The 15367-nt window shown below is 38.6% G+C and overlaps 1 protein-coding gene across 1 annotated transcript; it reads right to left on the bottom strand.

Annotated features, from left to right (window-relative positions):
* Positions 1-12271: 12271 nt before the first annotated feature.
* LOC149707950 (uncharacterized) lies at positions 12272-15367 on the bottom strand. Its single transcript, XM_089864192.1, has 4 exons — positions 15267-15367; positions 13389-15085; positions 13030-13319; positions 12272-12938 (listed from the first exon to the last, which is right to left on the bottom strand). Exons 1-4 carry the CDS (start codon positions 15318-15320, stop codon positions 12475-12477), a joined length of 2505 nt encoding a protein of 834 aa, XP_089720318.1. The 5' UTR covers positions 15321-15367; the 3' UTR covers positions 12272-12474.

Genomic DNA, 15367 nt, shown 5'->3' with positions numbered 1-15367 from the left:
GTGGGCTGGGTTTATTTTTTTAAAAAAATTCAGGTTTTCTGAACCCTGGCAGAAGGAGATGCAAACCATTTTTGAAAATGGAAACAACTTCAAAAAAGGTTCGATTTGCAATTCTGTTTGCACAAATAATTGGTACTATTCAAAATGAAAAGAAATCTAGTTATATTAACAAAAAATATAAGCGGCATTAATTATAATTTTGAAGTATCTCTGCAGAAAACTTTAATTTTAATTATTTTTCAAATGCACCTTTTAATTCACAATGACAAGTGCGTAAGTAAAATTCTTCTTTTTAATTAAGTGCATAAAACTCGGAGAAAACTTTACTTTTAATTCTTTTACACGCACCTTTAAATTCACAATGATAAGTTCAGAGTAAGTGAATTTCATCTTTTTCATTAAGTGCATAAAACTTAGAGAAAACTTTATTTTTAACAATCTTTTACACGCACCTTTAAATTCACAATGATAAGTTCCGAGTAAGTGAATTTCATCTTTTTCATTAAGTGCATAAAACTTAGAGAAAACTTTATTTTTAACAATCTTTTACACGCACCTTTAAATTCACAATGATAAGTTAAGGGTAAGTGAAATCAGGAGTTCATAATAACCCGAAGTTCGAAACTGGTTAAAAAGCCCGTAACAACAAAGTTTCGCCGTAAAGCTCAGCGGATTCATACACCGCTTAACTCCCAAAGAAATACTTACCCCATTTTTTAGCGCCTACGCGCATTAACTTACACACTTCTGGTTTAGCACTATTTTATCTTGTGATTTTGGGAGCGAAAATGGCTCACGTCTGCTTCTGTCGGAACGGTGTAAATTAAGCCTTGGCTAAGAAGTTGGCTTTTAGTCAAAACATTTAAACGATCGTCAATGATGTTTTGTTGTGATATGTGTGAGCGAGAATTCCGTGGTTAAATTAAAACGTTTTGGACAAATTTATTGCCAGTATCTTTAATATAAGAATTGCAACGTGTTTCTACGTCCACCATATCGCCATTTTTCTTTTCGACGGAGAGCCCAGCCAACGGAAGTTTTGGAACGAAAACCAAGGAGCATAGATACCACTACGATATACTGTAAGGTTGTAAGTCCATAAACAGGCTAATCCTTTCTATGCGCAACGACAGAATCTTGTTGTTCGCGATTTTTACCATTAGCTCTATGGCCAGTTCCATACTTCCCCCCCCCCGAAGGGGGATTATTATGAACTCCTGGTGAAATTCATCTTTTTCATTAAATGCATACGAACTTCAATATAACTTAAATTTTTATTATCTTTCACATGCGCCTTTTAATTCACAATGATAAGTTGATGGTAGGTGAATTTCATCTTTTTCCTTAAAGGAATGGTTGACCCATAAACGTAATCCCTTTAATTTCACCCAAAACCAAGATTTCGAGAGTTGAAAAAAATTTACTTTAAGTATATTTTAAATTAAACCAGAAAAACTAATTGCATTGAGGACCTTATGACGCCTGTATGGTGCTTTCCGCAAAGTCAGAGAGAGTGCGATACGTCACTCTCATATATTAGTTCAGCCCTCCATCTTATTAGCCCAGGTATCTATAGGACACGCTTCTACTAAAAAGTAAACTCGACTATTAAGCGCGCTTGAGCGCTAGACAGTCGACAAGTTACGTTGGTAGCGCCCGTAGAGATATTATGATAGCGCCGCAGAGCGCCGTAGCCAAGGCCTAGCGAATCGTGGCATATCGTAACCATTTTGATGCAATATCAGCGTACTTAAAGTGATCGTGAACAGTATAAAAACTAACCGCACACCTAGAGTTAACACTGACAGTCTTTTTTAATACAACTTGGAATTTCGGCAATTAATTTTGATTCAAAATCGACAAACGAGAGCTAAACATACTTGAAGACAAAGTTGTCACATTAAAAAAAAACCGACCTAAATTCTTCTGCTTGGAGTGCTAAAATCTCTTTGGCTAAACGTCTATTTAAACCAGCCAACCATCTGGCAGGTCTTGCCAAGCAAGACAGTGAAGGGGTTAATGGTGATGTCCATATAATATTTTATTTTAATTATAAAATGAAAACTATCGCTAAAAATTTAATATCAGTAGTACCACTATCTTTATAAAAGTACTATTGACGCTAAGAGAGAAATGTTTATGGGGGAGTCATTCCTTTAAGTGCATATAACGCGGAGAAAACTTTATGTTTAATTATATTTTATATGCACTTTTATTTCACAATGATTAGCTGGGGGTAAGTGAAATTCATTAAGTGCATAAAAATGTGCAGAAAAATATAATTTTATATACATTTACACGTACATTTTAATTCACAATGATAAGATGGTAAGGGAAATTCATCTTTTTCATTAAGTGCATAAAAGCGCAGAGAAAACTTTAATTTTAAATCTTTTACACGCATCTTTTAATTCACAATGATTAGTTAATGGTAAGTGAAATTCATCTTTTTCATTATTAAAACGCGGTGAAAACTTTGATTTTAATTATCTTTACACGCACTTTTTACTTCACAATGATAAGTACCGAGTAAGTGAAATTCACCTTTTTCATTAAGTGCATAAAACACGGTGAAAGCTTTAATTTTAATTATCTTTTATACCCACTTTTTAACTCACAATTATAAGTTTTGAGTAAGTGAAATTCATTTTTTTTCATTATAAGTGCATAAATACGTGGAGACAACTTAATTTTTAATTATTTTTACACCCACCTTTTAATTCTTAATGATAAGGTAAGTGAATTTTAATTTTGTTCATTGAGCGCGCAAAAAAGGGGCAAATTATATTTTATAGCTCTGCTGAATTAAGGCATTTTTTAACTTATTTGAATGACGATCTTAATAATGGGTCATTGAAGAGACCGATCAGAACCATATTTCAATTTGAAAAAGTGAAAATATTGAAATTGATGTGCGTCACACGGGGGCTCAATGATTGCTGTCAATTGTTTATATTCCATCCCATATTTACAGTTATTAGGAGCATTGCTTCCTCCCTATTTTCAGACTATTTCTAATGAAACTGGAAATTTTAAAATATGCATATACAGAGCAGTTCCCGAAATAGCAACCGCGACTCCATAAAAGCAGTGGGGTTGCAAAAACTGCTGTTTTAGACATAGCGGCTGCTGTTTTTGGGAAATTACAGATTTTAGCTGAGTTTTGAATTATTCTTAACCATATAGTGTACCTAACCTATTAAGAACAACCAAAAGTGTAAAGATATAAAACAAAAAGTAAACTTCATTACAATTCCCATCCTTTGGCTGTTAACTGAGAAACAAACTACCCTCCGCTCAGGAGGAGCTTCTTGACGTCATAGGTTTTAGTAAAAAGAATATTAAAAACTTACATCCAATCAAAAACCTCCCTTATACATCAAAGGCAGTATGAAGTCTTATCTAAGAAGAAGAATAGAAAGTACATGATGATGGCGATCAGATCGTTCATTTTTGGTACTAGAGCTAGAATCTGCTACTTTATGAGCCTATTCAAGGCTTGTTCTCTGTGCCACGGCCAGGAAGGTAATCATACGCCGAGGGGGGTCGACACTATTCTGGGATAAAGAACGGCTTCTCATATTACACGGCGCGAGCAAGTTTCAACGAATTCTACTTTTTGTTTTTATTCTATATACTTTTGGTACGCTAACCTATCCTAACTTTATAAAAAGGTTTCTACTATCAAGGTCTTGACAAACGTATAAAATGTTATTATAAATGAAATACATTCTATATAAGATTGTGAAAAATATGCTAAGTCAACTTCTGTCTAAGCAATCGTTGAAGTTTGCTTTTGTTACTATTTGCTTGATGCTTTTATAATCACAACAGTGTCTTCGCCCAGAAAGTTTTGTGCGCAACAATTAATGGACTAGGTGAGCACGTATGGGAAGGAGAATAGAAGAGACCAAATTCTACGACGGCCTCCCTTTCAAAACCGGTACCGGTATCACAGTTACTTACATGCGCAATCCGCGCCAAAGGGAGGAAAACATATTGTTTAAGGCCAGTATTCTTAACGGATCACGTGACTTCTGGCTCCGCGGTATATGCGCTTGAGACAAATATCAGGCTGTGCCGTTATAGTTACCTTCTCCCTTCGACTCTCCTTGAGTTCTACGTCCTCACTGATGGAGCAAACACCCGTTCTCATTCTGTTAGATTTTTGTTCTTTCTATCAAGATGAAAATATATATAATTCAGTATAATCCTAGATACGAATTCAACGTAGACTCCAGAATAAGGCGTGGCATAATTTGCTAATATTTATTCAATATTAATTTAATTGCAGGTAATAAAAGTGGCAGTGACTGATGAATTGCGCTAATTGGAAACTGGAATCTTCAAAGACACTAAGGCCATGGGATAAATATTCAATTGCACATTTTTAACATTATGAAGATTCCATTTATAAAATTATAATTATACAGTTAGAAATATAAAATATACTCTGCATTTTACACAAATTTGTCAATCATTATGTCATCGAGTCCAGTACATTAATTAACAGTGTTGCCAATTATGAACATTTCCTAAAACACTTTAAGAGAAAAACATAAATTTGGACTTCAAAAATGTTTCTAAGGAAATATTGCACAAAACGAAAAAGAGCGTTGCCCCAGCAGGACGTCCTAACCCAGATAGGACGGGCATGCTCAGAGAGAGAAACATTTTTACAAGAAATGAATAGAAAATACAGCTTCTTTGTACAGTGTTAACTCTTGAACATTAACAAACAAACACTCTAGTGTTCTACATAAATAATTAAACTAATTTTAAAAGTAGTTTCCTACGATATTACCCTCGCACACATTCTGTTTTTAAAGCGAAACACAACGAAATAGCATTTTCTTATTTAAAATAACAAAGGTAGAATTAAAGCTTTCATTGTTTTCTTGGTTTCGCTTATTAGGGCAGTAGATGGAGAATACCGATATGAGCCCACTGGCGTCAGACAGTGCCAGATCTGGCACATGGCACCTGTAAATATGGCGTCAATGGACGCCCACAGCACTTTTTCTTCTTATGGCGCCAGTGAATCAAACATTTTTCTCACAATCCTGTTGTGACGTCAGTGAAACGTACATGATGTGTATGGCGTCAGTGAATCAGACGCTAATGTTAGGCTTATGTGTCATATTACCTTTCGGATATATTGGTTCAAACGTATATGACGGTAGAACCGTTATCGCAATTAACACTGTAATTATGTTCTATCAACACGCGGTTTAAACGCCATGTTCACTATAAGAACGTGATTGGTCTAAAAGAGCGTCATGTTTACATGGTCAGAAAGTCACGTGACATTAAAGTATAAAAGACGAGGACGGTTTAAAGATAAGACATTCTATATCCTTCCTTGAAGTACCGACCCAGATCCGAAAAATGTAAGTATAATTATTTTCATATATTTATGGTAGTTAATTTCGCCCGTATTTATGAATATGGGTTTCTACCACAACAGGGTTGAACCTTTATCATCCTTTGAAACCAGTAATACACAGAACGGGCTTTCCAACTCTAATCGGTGTAATGTGGATCCGAGAAAGAATTATCCGATTATTGTAGAATCTACCGTAAGACGAAAGAACTTAAGAAGAATTAAAGAATTCAAAACCATCGGACGGGATAAGGATTACGGGAGAGCCGAACGTACTATAGATTCAGAAACGGGGGATTTAGTGATAAACCCCATACCGAATGAAGTCTTTAATTTACATGATTGTGGCGAATATTACACATTACAATACGTTAATGCCCCCCACATAAATTTAGGTTTGAAGCACTTAGCGTTGTACAAGTTACTAACTGTCTCCGCCCAACTCCCACCAGGGACATTAATCGACATGTTTGCTAGACAGTTTCCATGTATCATAAATAATAGGACTCATTATTTCAAATTGGAAGAATTCGAGGGGGATTCTATCTATGCACATTATGTACATCTCTCCCCCCACAAAATGTACGGAATGCCCAACCCAAATATTTGTCAGTTAGGTAGTTGCCATCCTCGCAATGAGGAGGAATGTAAATTTCGCACCTTTTACTACGGGGGATACGAATTTCATTGCCCCTATCAGTACTTAAGAGTTTTGAACTTAGCTCTTCATATGTGTATGTTTATGGTTTATAAAACTAACAAGGCAGTTAGAAAAAACTATAAGGATAAAAACGAGACGGCCATGCATTATATGTACAAGGCCATGTATATTTGCAAGTTAGCCGAGTGTCTGTATGATAACACCCACAGTTTAATGTTTTACGAAGTTCATTATCATATGAGATCCAACGGTTCGAATCATTATTTCGCCAATAATTATTTCGCAGACTTTATTTAACTTATTGGTTAAAATAGATGTTTAATAATTGTACTTAAGTTTTCAATTCTGTAGGCAAATGGTTTCTCTAAAAGTGTATGTAACTCATCCTGTAAATAATACTTTGAATTTAAATAATAAATATTCGAATTTAATACTTTCTCATTATTTAAATATATATATATATAGACATATTACAGCATATTATTATATGAAAAAAAAAAAATCACACGCATGAGGGATTTTCTTTCGCATATCCGCGTCTTATGTCCCCCATGTACCTAAAGGTAACATTTACCCTTTCTTTTAATGAGGGGTTGAAATCCTTGGGAACGGAATGCTCCCAATCTTTTTGACACTTCAAACCCCTCATTAAAAGAAGGGAACCGTTTTTTAAAACAACCGAAATGGTTGCCCGAGATGCGCCTTTAGGCCGCATCTGAAATGTCCTTTCAGCACCGAAGGATAGGGAGGCGATAGTTGAGTGCACTCCATATTCATCATCGGAGTGCCACCCAACACTATCCCTCCCATTCCGATACAAATTCACAACCGCGGCATTGAATTGCACCCCGCACTGCGTCTCCACTTTTTCTTTTAAGCCTCGCAGGCTTTTAGGTCACTCAGCTATACTCCTATGGGATGTCGTCCCATAGGAGTAATTTAAAAAGTTTCGGTTTTCGCAAATGTAGAAAACTTTACGAGGAAGTCTCCGGTTAACTTCCTCGTAAAGTCCCTCAAACTCGGACAATAGTTTGCCGATCGTAACGTCCTCCTCGAATCCATCGCGGTAAGCTATCGATGCACCCATGCCGAGCTCCCTCTCGCACATAGGTGCACCTCTTGGTGTTGTCGGCAGATCCAAAGGTATAGGGTCGAGCGGTGGAGGTGGCATCAACGTTGTTTTCGACGCCGGTGGTGGTGGTGGTCGGGCATCCCACCCCGATGACTCGGAGTTTGGACGCGGAGGAGGTAGTGGCGACGCCGAAACGTTCTTCATCTTCTTTTCCCGCCGTTTCGCCGAGCCTGCGCGTGGCAGCCTGATGCGTAGAGGTTGAGGAGGATTTGAAAGGGTGTTCGGCCTAAATATAAATATAAACATAAATATAAATTAGTAAACTCTGACAAACTGGTAGAGTAAATTCATGCAGGAGAAAAAAAATAATAAGGTTTAATTTCTACTCACCCTTGAGAGTTCATATTCATGATGTCATCCATTTCTCGGTTCATACCCTCCGCAAAATATCTTCCAACGGCAAATGTTACCAAGTATTGAAAAATACTATAAAGCAACTAGGGAGCAGGCTGGAACTCGTCTGAAGTCAGGAACAAAAAAGTGATTGAGCTGGATCTCGTCTGAAGTCAGGAACAAAAAGTGATTGAGCTGGATCTCGTCTGAAGTCAGGAACAAAAAGTGATTTGAGTTTGAGCACACGTCAGGCTTTTATACTCTTGGCGTCGTCCATTAAATCCCTGTTTCAACCATCATACAAGTTTTACATTGACCTCACGTTGAAATCCTCATCATGTTTCGAAATTCGCGTCAAGTTCAATCTAGTTCGTTTACTTGCAAGTTTCCTAACAAAAACAAATATTGCAACCCCAACTATTATCCCATGTTGACACTAACCGCTTTCTACAAGTGTGTATCGCGATTTCAAATTATTTACTTGGATCGTTTATTTACCATCCGTGTTTCTCTATTCCCGATCACCGACCTCTTTATTTACATTTCCTATCCTTGAAATAGGTCTATAGTGAAATTGGTTTAAGTTGAAATAATTTCTAAAGTTTTAGGAGTTATTATATACATATTTAATACTATATTAGAAGTATTAAGTTGAAGTATATTGACCCGAATTTCTTGAAATATGATGGTGGTACCGTTTTCTTAAATAGTATCCCAACACCTGCTTCAAATCCCATATCATTAACGTAGGTCGAAACAGAGGTGTCAGTTATCTAAATATTGGCGTATTTCAAATTTTAGGTGTTATTATATGCAAATTTAATACTATATTAGAAGTATTAAGTTGAAGTATATTGGCTCGAATTTCTTGAATATGACAGCGGTACCGCTATCTTAAATAGTTTCCCGACACACGCTTCAAATCCCGTATCATTAACGTAAGCCGAAACAGAGGCGTAGGTTATCTAAATATAGGCATATTTCAAATTTTAGGAGTTATTTATATTCAAATTTAATACTATCCCACTAAATATAGACATATTCCAACTAAATATTTTCATTTAATATTTCTAATTAAATTTCAAACTTTATAAATTATTTCAACTTAAACCAATTTCACTTTATTGATAGACCTATTTCAAGGATAAGAAATGTAAATAAAGAGGTCGGTGATCGGGAATAGAGAAACACGGATGGTAAATAAACGATCCAAGTAAATAATTTGAAATCGTGATACACACTTGTAGAAAGCGGTTAGTGTCGACATGGAATGATAGTTGAGGTTGCAATATTTGTTTTTGTTAGGAAACTTGCAAGTAAACGAACTAGATTGAACTTGACGCGAATTTCGAAACATGATGAGGATTTCAACGTGAGGTCAATGTAAAACTTGTATGATGGTTGAAACAAGGATTTAATGGACGACGCCAAGAGTATAAAAGCCTGGCGCGTGCTCAAACTCAATCACTTTTTGTTCCTGACTTCAGACGAGTTCCAGCCTGCCTCTTAGTTGCTTTATAGTATTTTTCAATACTTGGTAACATTTGCTGTTGGAAGTTATTTTGCAGAGGGTAAGAGAAAATTTACGGGCTAGTACCGAAATTACTAAATTTTCCGAGTTTAAGTTACTTGCGATTTTTTTTTTCCCGAGATTAAGGTTATCCCATTCATTCTTTGAGGATGTTTAAGTGTAATATGTGTGAGTGCGCGTATCTCAGGAAGAAGGAACTTTATAGGCACAAGAGGGAGAAACATGAGGGTGTTTCCTTCCCGTGTACGGAGTGTTCAGCTAGTTATACCCGGTTTGCGAATTTAAAGATACATATGTATACCAAACACTCTAAAGCTTCCCCTAAGGTTCCACACCCCCGCATGGACAATTCGGGTCCATCTACCTCTATCTTTATCCCATCCCCGGGTCCATCAACTTCTACCTTTGTCCCTTTCTTGGGTCCGTCAACTTCTACCTTTGTTCCTCCTGCTATCCCATTCTCGAGTCCCTCAACCTCTACCTTTATCCCCACTGAGACGAAGCGGCCGAAACGGTCCACGTCCAGCCCTATTCCTTCCCTAGATGAACTGTCCGACGATGAGAATCGTGCCTTGAACGCGTTCATGAACCGTGAAGAGGGTCTTCTCGCTACCCCAACTTCAGGTTCATCATTCTCTACCTTTCTTTCGCATGTTACCACAACTTCGGGTCCCTCTTCCTCTCCCCTTATCTCTTCGAGTCCTTCAATCTCTATTCCTCTTGTTCCCCCAACCCAACACTTTACTGAGTACGATAGTAGACTATCCCTTAATTTCTCCGAGGGTTCTATTAGTGTAGAAAAGTTGAATAGTACGGAGAGTCAAATTATAAACGACCTGATATGCAGAGGAAATCGTTTGACTCCACCAACCCAATCCCCTTCCCCTCCCGAGGTGAAGGATCCCAAACGGTCCACGTCCGACCCATCCCCTCCCCCTGTTACCCCAACTTCGGACTCTTCAACCTCTTCTTTCTTTTCGCATGTTGTCTCAATTTCAGGTTCCTCAACCCCACCCACTATCACCCCAGCTGTCCCAACTTCGAGTCCATCAATCTCTATTCCTCTTGTTTCCCCAACCCAACACTTTACTGAGTACGATAGTAGACTATCCCTTAATTTCTCCGAGGGTTCTATTAGTGTAGAAAAGTTGAATAGTACGGAGAGCCAAATTATAAACGACCTGATATGTAGAGGAAATCGTTTGACCCCTCCAACTCCATCTCCTTCCCCTCCCGAGGTGAAGGATCCCAAACGGTCCACGTCAGCCCCTATTTCCCCACCCCTTCCCGTGACGAAGAGGCCGAAACGGTCCACGTCCGACCCATCCCCTCCCGAGACGAAAGGGCCGAAACTTCACCACTCCACACCCAACCCTATTTTCCCCACCCCTCCCTCTGTTTTTGGCTCTCTTTCCGCCGTCACCCGTAGGGTGTCGTCGGACCTTTCTTCCTTTCATCTAGGTGAACTGTCTGACGATGGGAATCGCGTCCTTAACGAATTCATGGACCTTGAAGAAGAGGAAGAAGTGGACAGTCCTGTCGTCATCACGTTGGACGGTTCTTCGCTGGATGGACCTACACCACCACCTCCGAGGGTTGCATGCAGTATTTGCGACAAATGGTTCGACGGTCCGGATGAATCGAGTCTCCACATGCGCGAACATTTCCCGATCGTTGAAGATGACGAGATGGATACCATGACAAGCCAGGAGGAGCGTAATCTTCAACGTTTTATGGACCAAGAGGGCGAGGACTTTCCGGACCTTTCCAGCCAAGAGAACCGCGACATTCACCGAATTATGGACCGACAGGAAGTCGGTGGACAATAGTTGGATGAGCCCGATCCTATCGTCGATCCATCGGAAACCCCTCTTCCCACCACAAAGTTTAATAGTTAGTTAAAATTTCAAAGTTTGTTAGTATTTCCCATGTATAATTTTTAAATCATTTAATGTATAGTTTTAAGTTATGTTTTTCTCGAATGAGTTTTACTCCGTGACACTACGGTTTCTCATTCAAAATAAAATTTCGTTAAATATTAGTTAGTTTTCCCCATGTATAATGTTTAAATCATTTAATGTATAGTTTTAAGTTATGTTTTTCTCGAATGAGTTTTACTCATTTAAAATAAAATTCCGTTAAATACTAATTTTCTTTCACTCTTACTTCATACAACTTAGACATATATATTCAAAATCCTATAGGCATATTTCAAATTTCAGGTATTATTTTCACCTAAATATTCAAATTCATCAATCTCTCTTTATTGATATTTAATTCGCCGTTTCAGGTGTAGGAAATGTGGAAACGGGGTCAGTGTACTAGAATTCTGTATGCAAATGGTTTCTCTAAGTGTATGCTACTCTAAAAATTCACGTAAATAATACATTGAATATAAATAATAATAAATATTCAAAATTAATACTTCTTTCATTTATCTAAATGTAGGCATATTCCAAATTTTAGGAGTTATTTCTTCTTAATATACAAATTTAATACTATTTCACAAAATATGTGTGTACCCCAAATTTTAGGAGTTATTTCTACTTAATATACAAATTTAATGCTATTTCACAAAATATGTGTGTACCCCAAATTTTAGGAGTTCAACTTATTATTAAAATTTAATTCCTCCAATTATACGCATGTTTCAAACTTTAGAACGGGAATAGAGAAACTCTGATGGAAAATAAACATCCTAAGTCAATAATTCGAAATCATGATAGGTGTTTGCAGGAAACTTCGTCGCTGAGTGTTGACATGGGATGATAGTCGGAGTTACAATGTTTGTTTATGTTAGGAAACTTGTAAGTAAAACCCATATACCCACCCTACAGGTCGAGGACAAGTATGGTTGAACTCAACTTCACCAAAAATAGTAGCCCTGTCATTGGTCGAGGGCTGAAACCCCTCGCATGAAAATCCTATAAATACCCACATCTATAAGTGATTCTTTAAATCGCGCGCGAACTTATTCCTACACGCGGGAAATTCAAACACGCGTACGCGGCTGGACCCTCGCGCTGCACCTTTAAATGGGAAAAATAAAAAAAAAAGAAATTTGCCTAAGTTGTATGAAATAAGAGGGAGAAAATTTGTATTTAAAAATTTTTATTTTGAATGAGAAACCGTAGAATCACGGAGTAAAACTCATTCCAGAAAAAACAACTTAAAACTATACAATTAAACATTGAAAATATATATACATTAAATTAAACTATACATAGAACTATGAAATTTTAAAGGAAAAGGTTTGGGCGTGGACCGATTCGGCCACTTCGCACCAAAAGGGTATGGGAGGGGAAATTGGGCGTGGACCGATTCGGCCACTTCGCACCAAAAGGGTATGGGAGGAGGGCGTGGACCGGTTCGGCCACTTCGCCCCCAGGAGGGAGTGGGAGGGGATAGGGTTACAGAAAGTTATACATTTGGAATTATTCCTTAATTTTAAAATGACCATGAGCGTATGTAGACACCCCATCGATGATGAATCTCTTATCATCGCAGGGGTTAAGAGCGAGTTTCTTCTGAGTGATGGAAAATAGTTCGTGTTTAACACTGACTATCCTCTTCATCTCCTCAGTGGTGAGTTTACGTTGAAGCAGGCATTCCTTGTATTGGGCGTGACGTATCTTCTTTTTGACTACGCGACGACAGATTCCCTTCGCCGTCTTCTTTTCACCTTTTGCCGACAGGATGCTGTACATTTTCGGTCGCAAGCCGCAGAACTCTTGAATCTGGACGCTGTTGAGTTCGTCCTTGAACTTTCCGAGGGCCTTCTTGTTCTCCTCGCTGAAGAGTGGATGTTCCTTGGGGTAGGCGGAAAAGTCAAACATCTCCTTCATCTGGGCAAAGTCCCGAGGCAAATCGTCGGTGAAAATCTGATAGGTCAGGCTGTCTGCAATTATACGTAAAAACATTTAATTAGTTAAAATTGAAAGTAGAAAAACGATTTAAATCTAGTAAACGTTTTTAAAAAAAAATCATACCTGTGTCGGTAAAAAGAAGTTTGAGGCCGTCGCCATATTTAGCCTTCATAGTGTTGTAATGGAAGTCGTACATGACCAACTTTGAGAGATCCAAGATGGCGAAACCGGTATAAATGGGTCGGTCCAACTTGAGGGATTTCTTCAGACGATGGATCCCGACCAGCTCGTTCCTAAAGATGGTGAACTTCTGGAATGTCGGTGAACTGGCCTTCTTGATTGCCATCTCCCGGGTCTGGACAAGGTCGAAGTTGATCCTGTTGCGGAGGTTTTCCATCGTCTTCCCGAAAACACTGTTAATAGATAAAAAATTTCATTAATTTACGTGTGAAATAATAACTTAGCGTAGCGTAGATGCGTACCTATTGTTGGCCAACTTGAAAAAATCTTTCTCAAAGTCGTTCACTGCCTGCTTCCTCTTCTCCGTGTTGAACTCGATGAATGGTTTTAACCACGCACCCTGCTCGAATGTGAGTATTCGATGGATTTTCCCCAATTTCATCCCCTTAGCGATGTAAAACTTGAGGTTCCGGTAGTGGAGAACATATTTTTCCCTATTGTAGAGCGAGGGAACTAACTTTGGAAGGCTATCATGTACGTTAATTTTCAGTTTATTCAACTGTTCAATCGAATACGGTGAAAGCTCATCCGCGTTAATAACTCTACGTTCGGGTGCTAAGGGTAGACAGTTATGTTCTTCGTGCAAACTTTCCGGGTACTCAAGATCAACCTCCAGGATAAATCCCTGAGGATCATCGTCTGGGTGATTCAAGATAATTTCACGAGTGAAATCTTGACATGGTTGAATCCATCGAAATCCTCTCATCGGCAGGTGATGACACATTACGGTGCCGTAAAGGTTATTACAGTCTAGGTAGGTAATGTAAGAGCTACGTTCTGCTGGGTTGAATGTTTCGGGGAGATCCTTATTATTGGCTATGGCTAGTCTATGTGTAATTAAAGAAACGCCCCCTCTTATACCCTTCTCAATAAAGAGATGCATATCAGGATCCTGGAGTAGTTCCAATTTCACTTGGGTCATGTGAAGTGCGCTTTGCCAAGCGAAACCAGGACCTGTATATGCATGCGCGCAATCTAACTTGTAATATTCTAGACACATAGCCCTGAAACTTTCAAAAACATCCGCTAGGAGCAGAACGTCGGTCTTAACGTATAAATCATGGTACTCACCGAGGTTAGTGAGTTGGAATTTTTCCCAAACCTTTTGAGCTTGAGAATAATCTTCCTCACTAACCTCTTCGTCAGTTAAGGAATTGAAGAAGGCATCCTTGGGTGGCAACTCGGTCTCGTCGAATTTAGTCTCGCAGTCGAAGTAGTCATAGGGGTAAACCTGCTTCCTCAGCAGATGCGGAACTTCGTCAGCGCTGAAGGCAGAGTTTAAACACTTGAACTTATCGGCTCCTCCCCGAGCCAAATTCGATACGAGTGTCTCTAGCGATGCCGGCATGAACCTAATTGAGTCTAAGAATCGTAAATTACCCAAAGAAAACGAAATGTACGTTTCGGAATTCGTGGGGATACACGTAATCTTGTGATCTTTGACCAATCCAATTTTGTCCATGATAAGATGTGCATCGTAACGAGATAAGTTATGCATGAAGACCGGAACGAAATTCCGGGTCCTCAGTTTCAGGTTACACGAATTATGAGCAGCTCCCCTGTAGGCTCCGTTAGTGTGGTCGTGGTCACGAACTTTACAGTCATTTACAGTGAAGGGCTTGTTACATAAGTAACAGGATTGGGCCGAGGTAAATTGCGCCTTTTCTAAGTTTGATAGATTCATGGGGGCGTTATCTTTAATCTTACGCTGAATAATCGCGTCTTCACGCAAAAGGTTTTCTAAAAACTTTTCCGTGGCATCTATCCCTCGATAAGTAACTGGTTTAGAGACTGTACCGTCGTGACTAACGATGACATAACTAAACCCACAGGAGATATGCTGCGAAGTTTTCGTGGTTGAAGAGAGGTCGACATCGGGATCGCATCTGTGAACTTTACGGAGAATAGACTCGAAATCGGCATAGATGACGTATTTAACCTGTGAAAAATAGAAATAAAACTATATTAGATAAAATGTAAACAAAACATTCTCTCACTCTCCATGCATCTTATCGTCTGCTTTATTTATCTTGCTATGGGCGCCGTCTAACGTTACCCTCAGTAAACTATTTTGGCGCGATATTCAAAATACCCTGATAAAAACGAAAGTTTTAGTTTACCTTCTGTTGCCATGCGACGTTTTTGAATTCCAGAATAGGTTCCTTTACCGGCATCTCGATCTTCTGGGGTCCGTGTATACTACACTCCTTGATGTGTTCCC

Source organism: Phalangium opilio, unplaced genomic scaffold (genome assembly GCF_054372755.1).
Source record: "Phalangium opilio isolate 3A_F unplaced genomic scaffold, DU_Popi_V2 ptg000013l_1, whole genome shotgun sequence".
Taxonomy (NCBI): domain Eukaryota; kingdom Metazoa; phylum Arthropoda; class Arachnida; order Opiliones; family Phalangiidae; genus Phalangium; species Phalangium opilio.
Note: the sequence above shows the minus strand (reverse complement) of the source record. Positions and strands in the feature narration are given on the sequence as shown.

Coding starts and splice junctions, on each gene's coding strand:
- LOC149707950 (XM_089864192.1), bottom strand. CDS start 15,320: ATGCCGGTAAAGGAACCTATTCTGGAATTCAAAAACGTCGCATGGCAA. Junction 15,086..15,266: donor ACGTCGCATGGCAACAGAAG/GTAAACTAAAAC, acceptor TATTTTTCACAG/GTTAAATACGTCATCTATGC. Junction 12,939..13,029: donor ACTTCTTTTTACCGACACAG/GTATGATTTTTT, acceptor GTATAATTGCAG/ACAGCCTGACCTATCAGATT.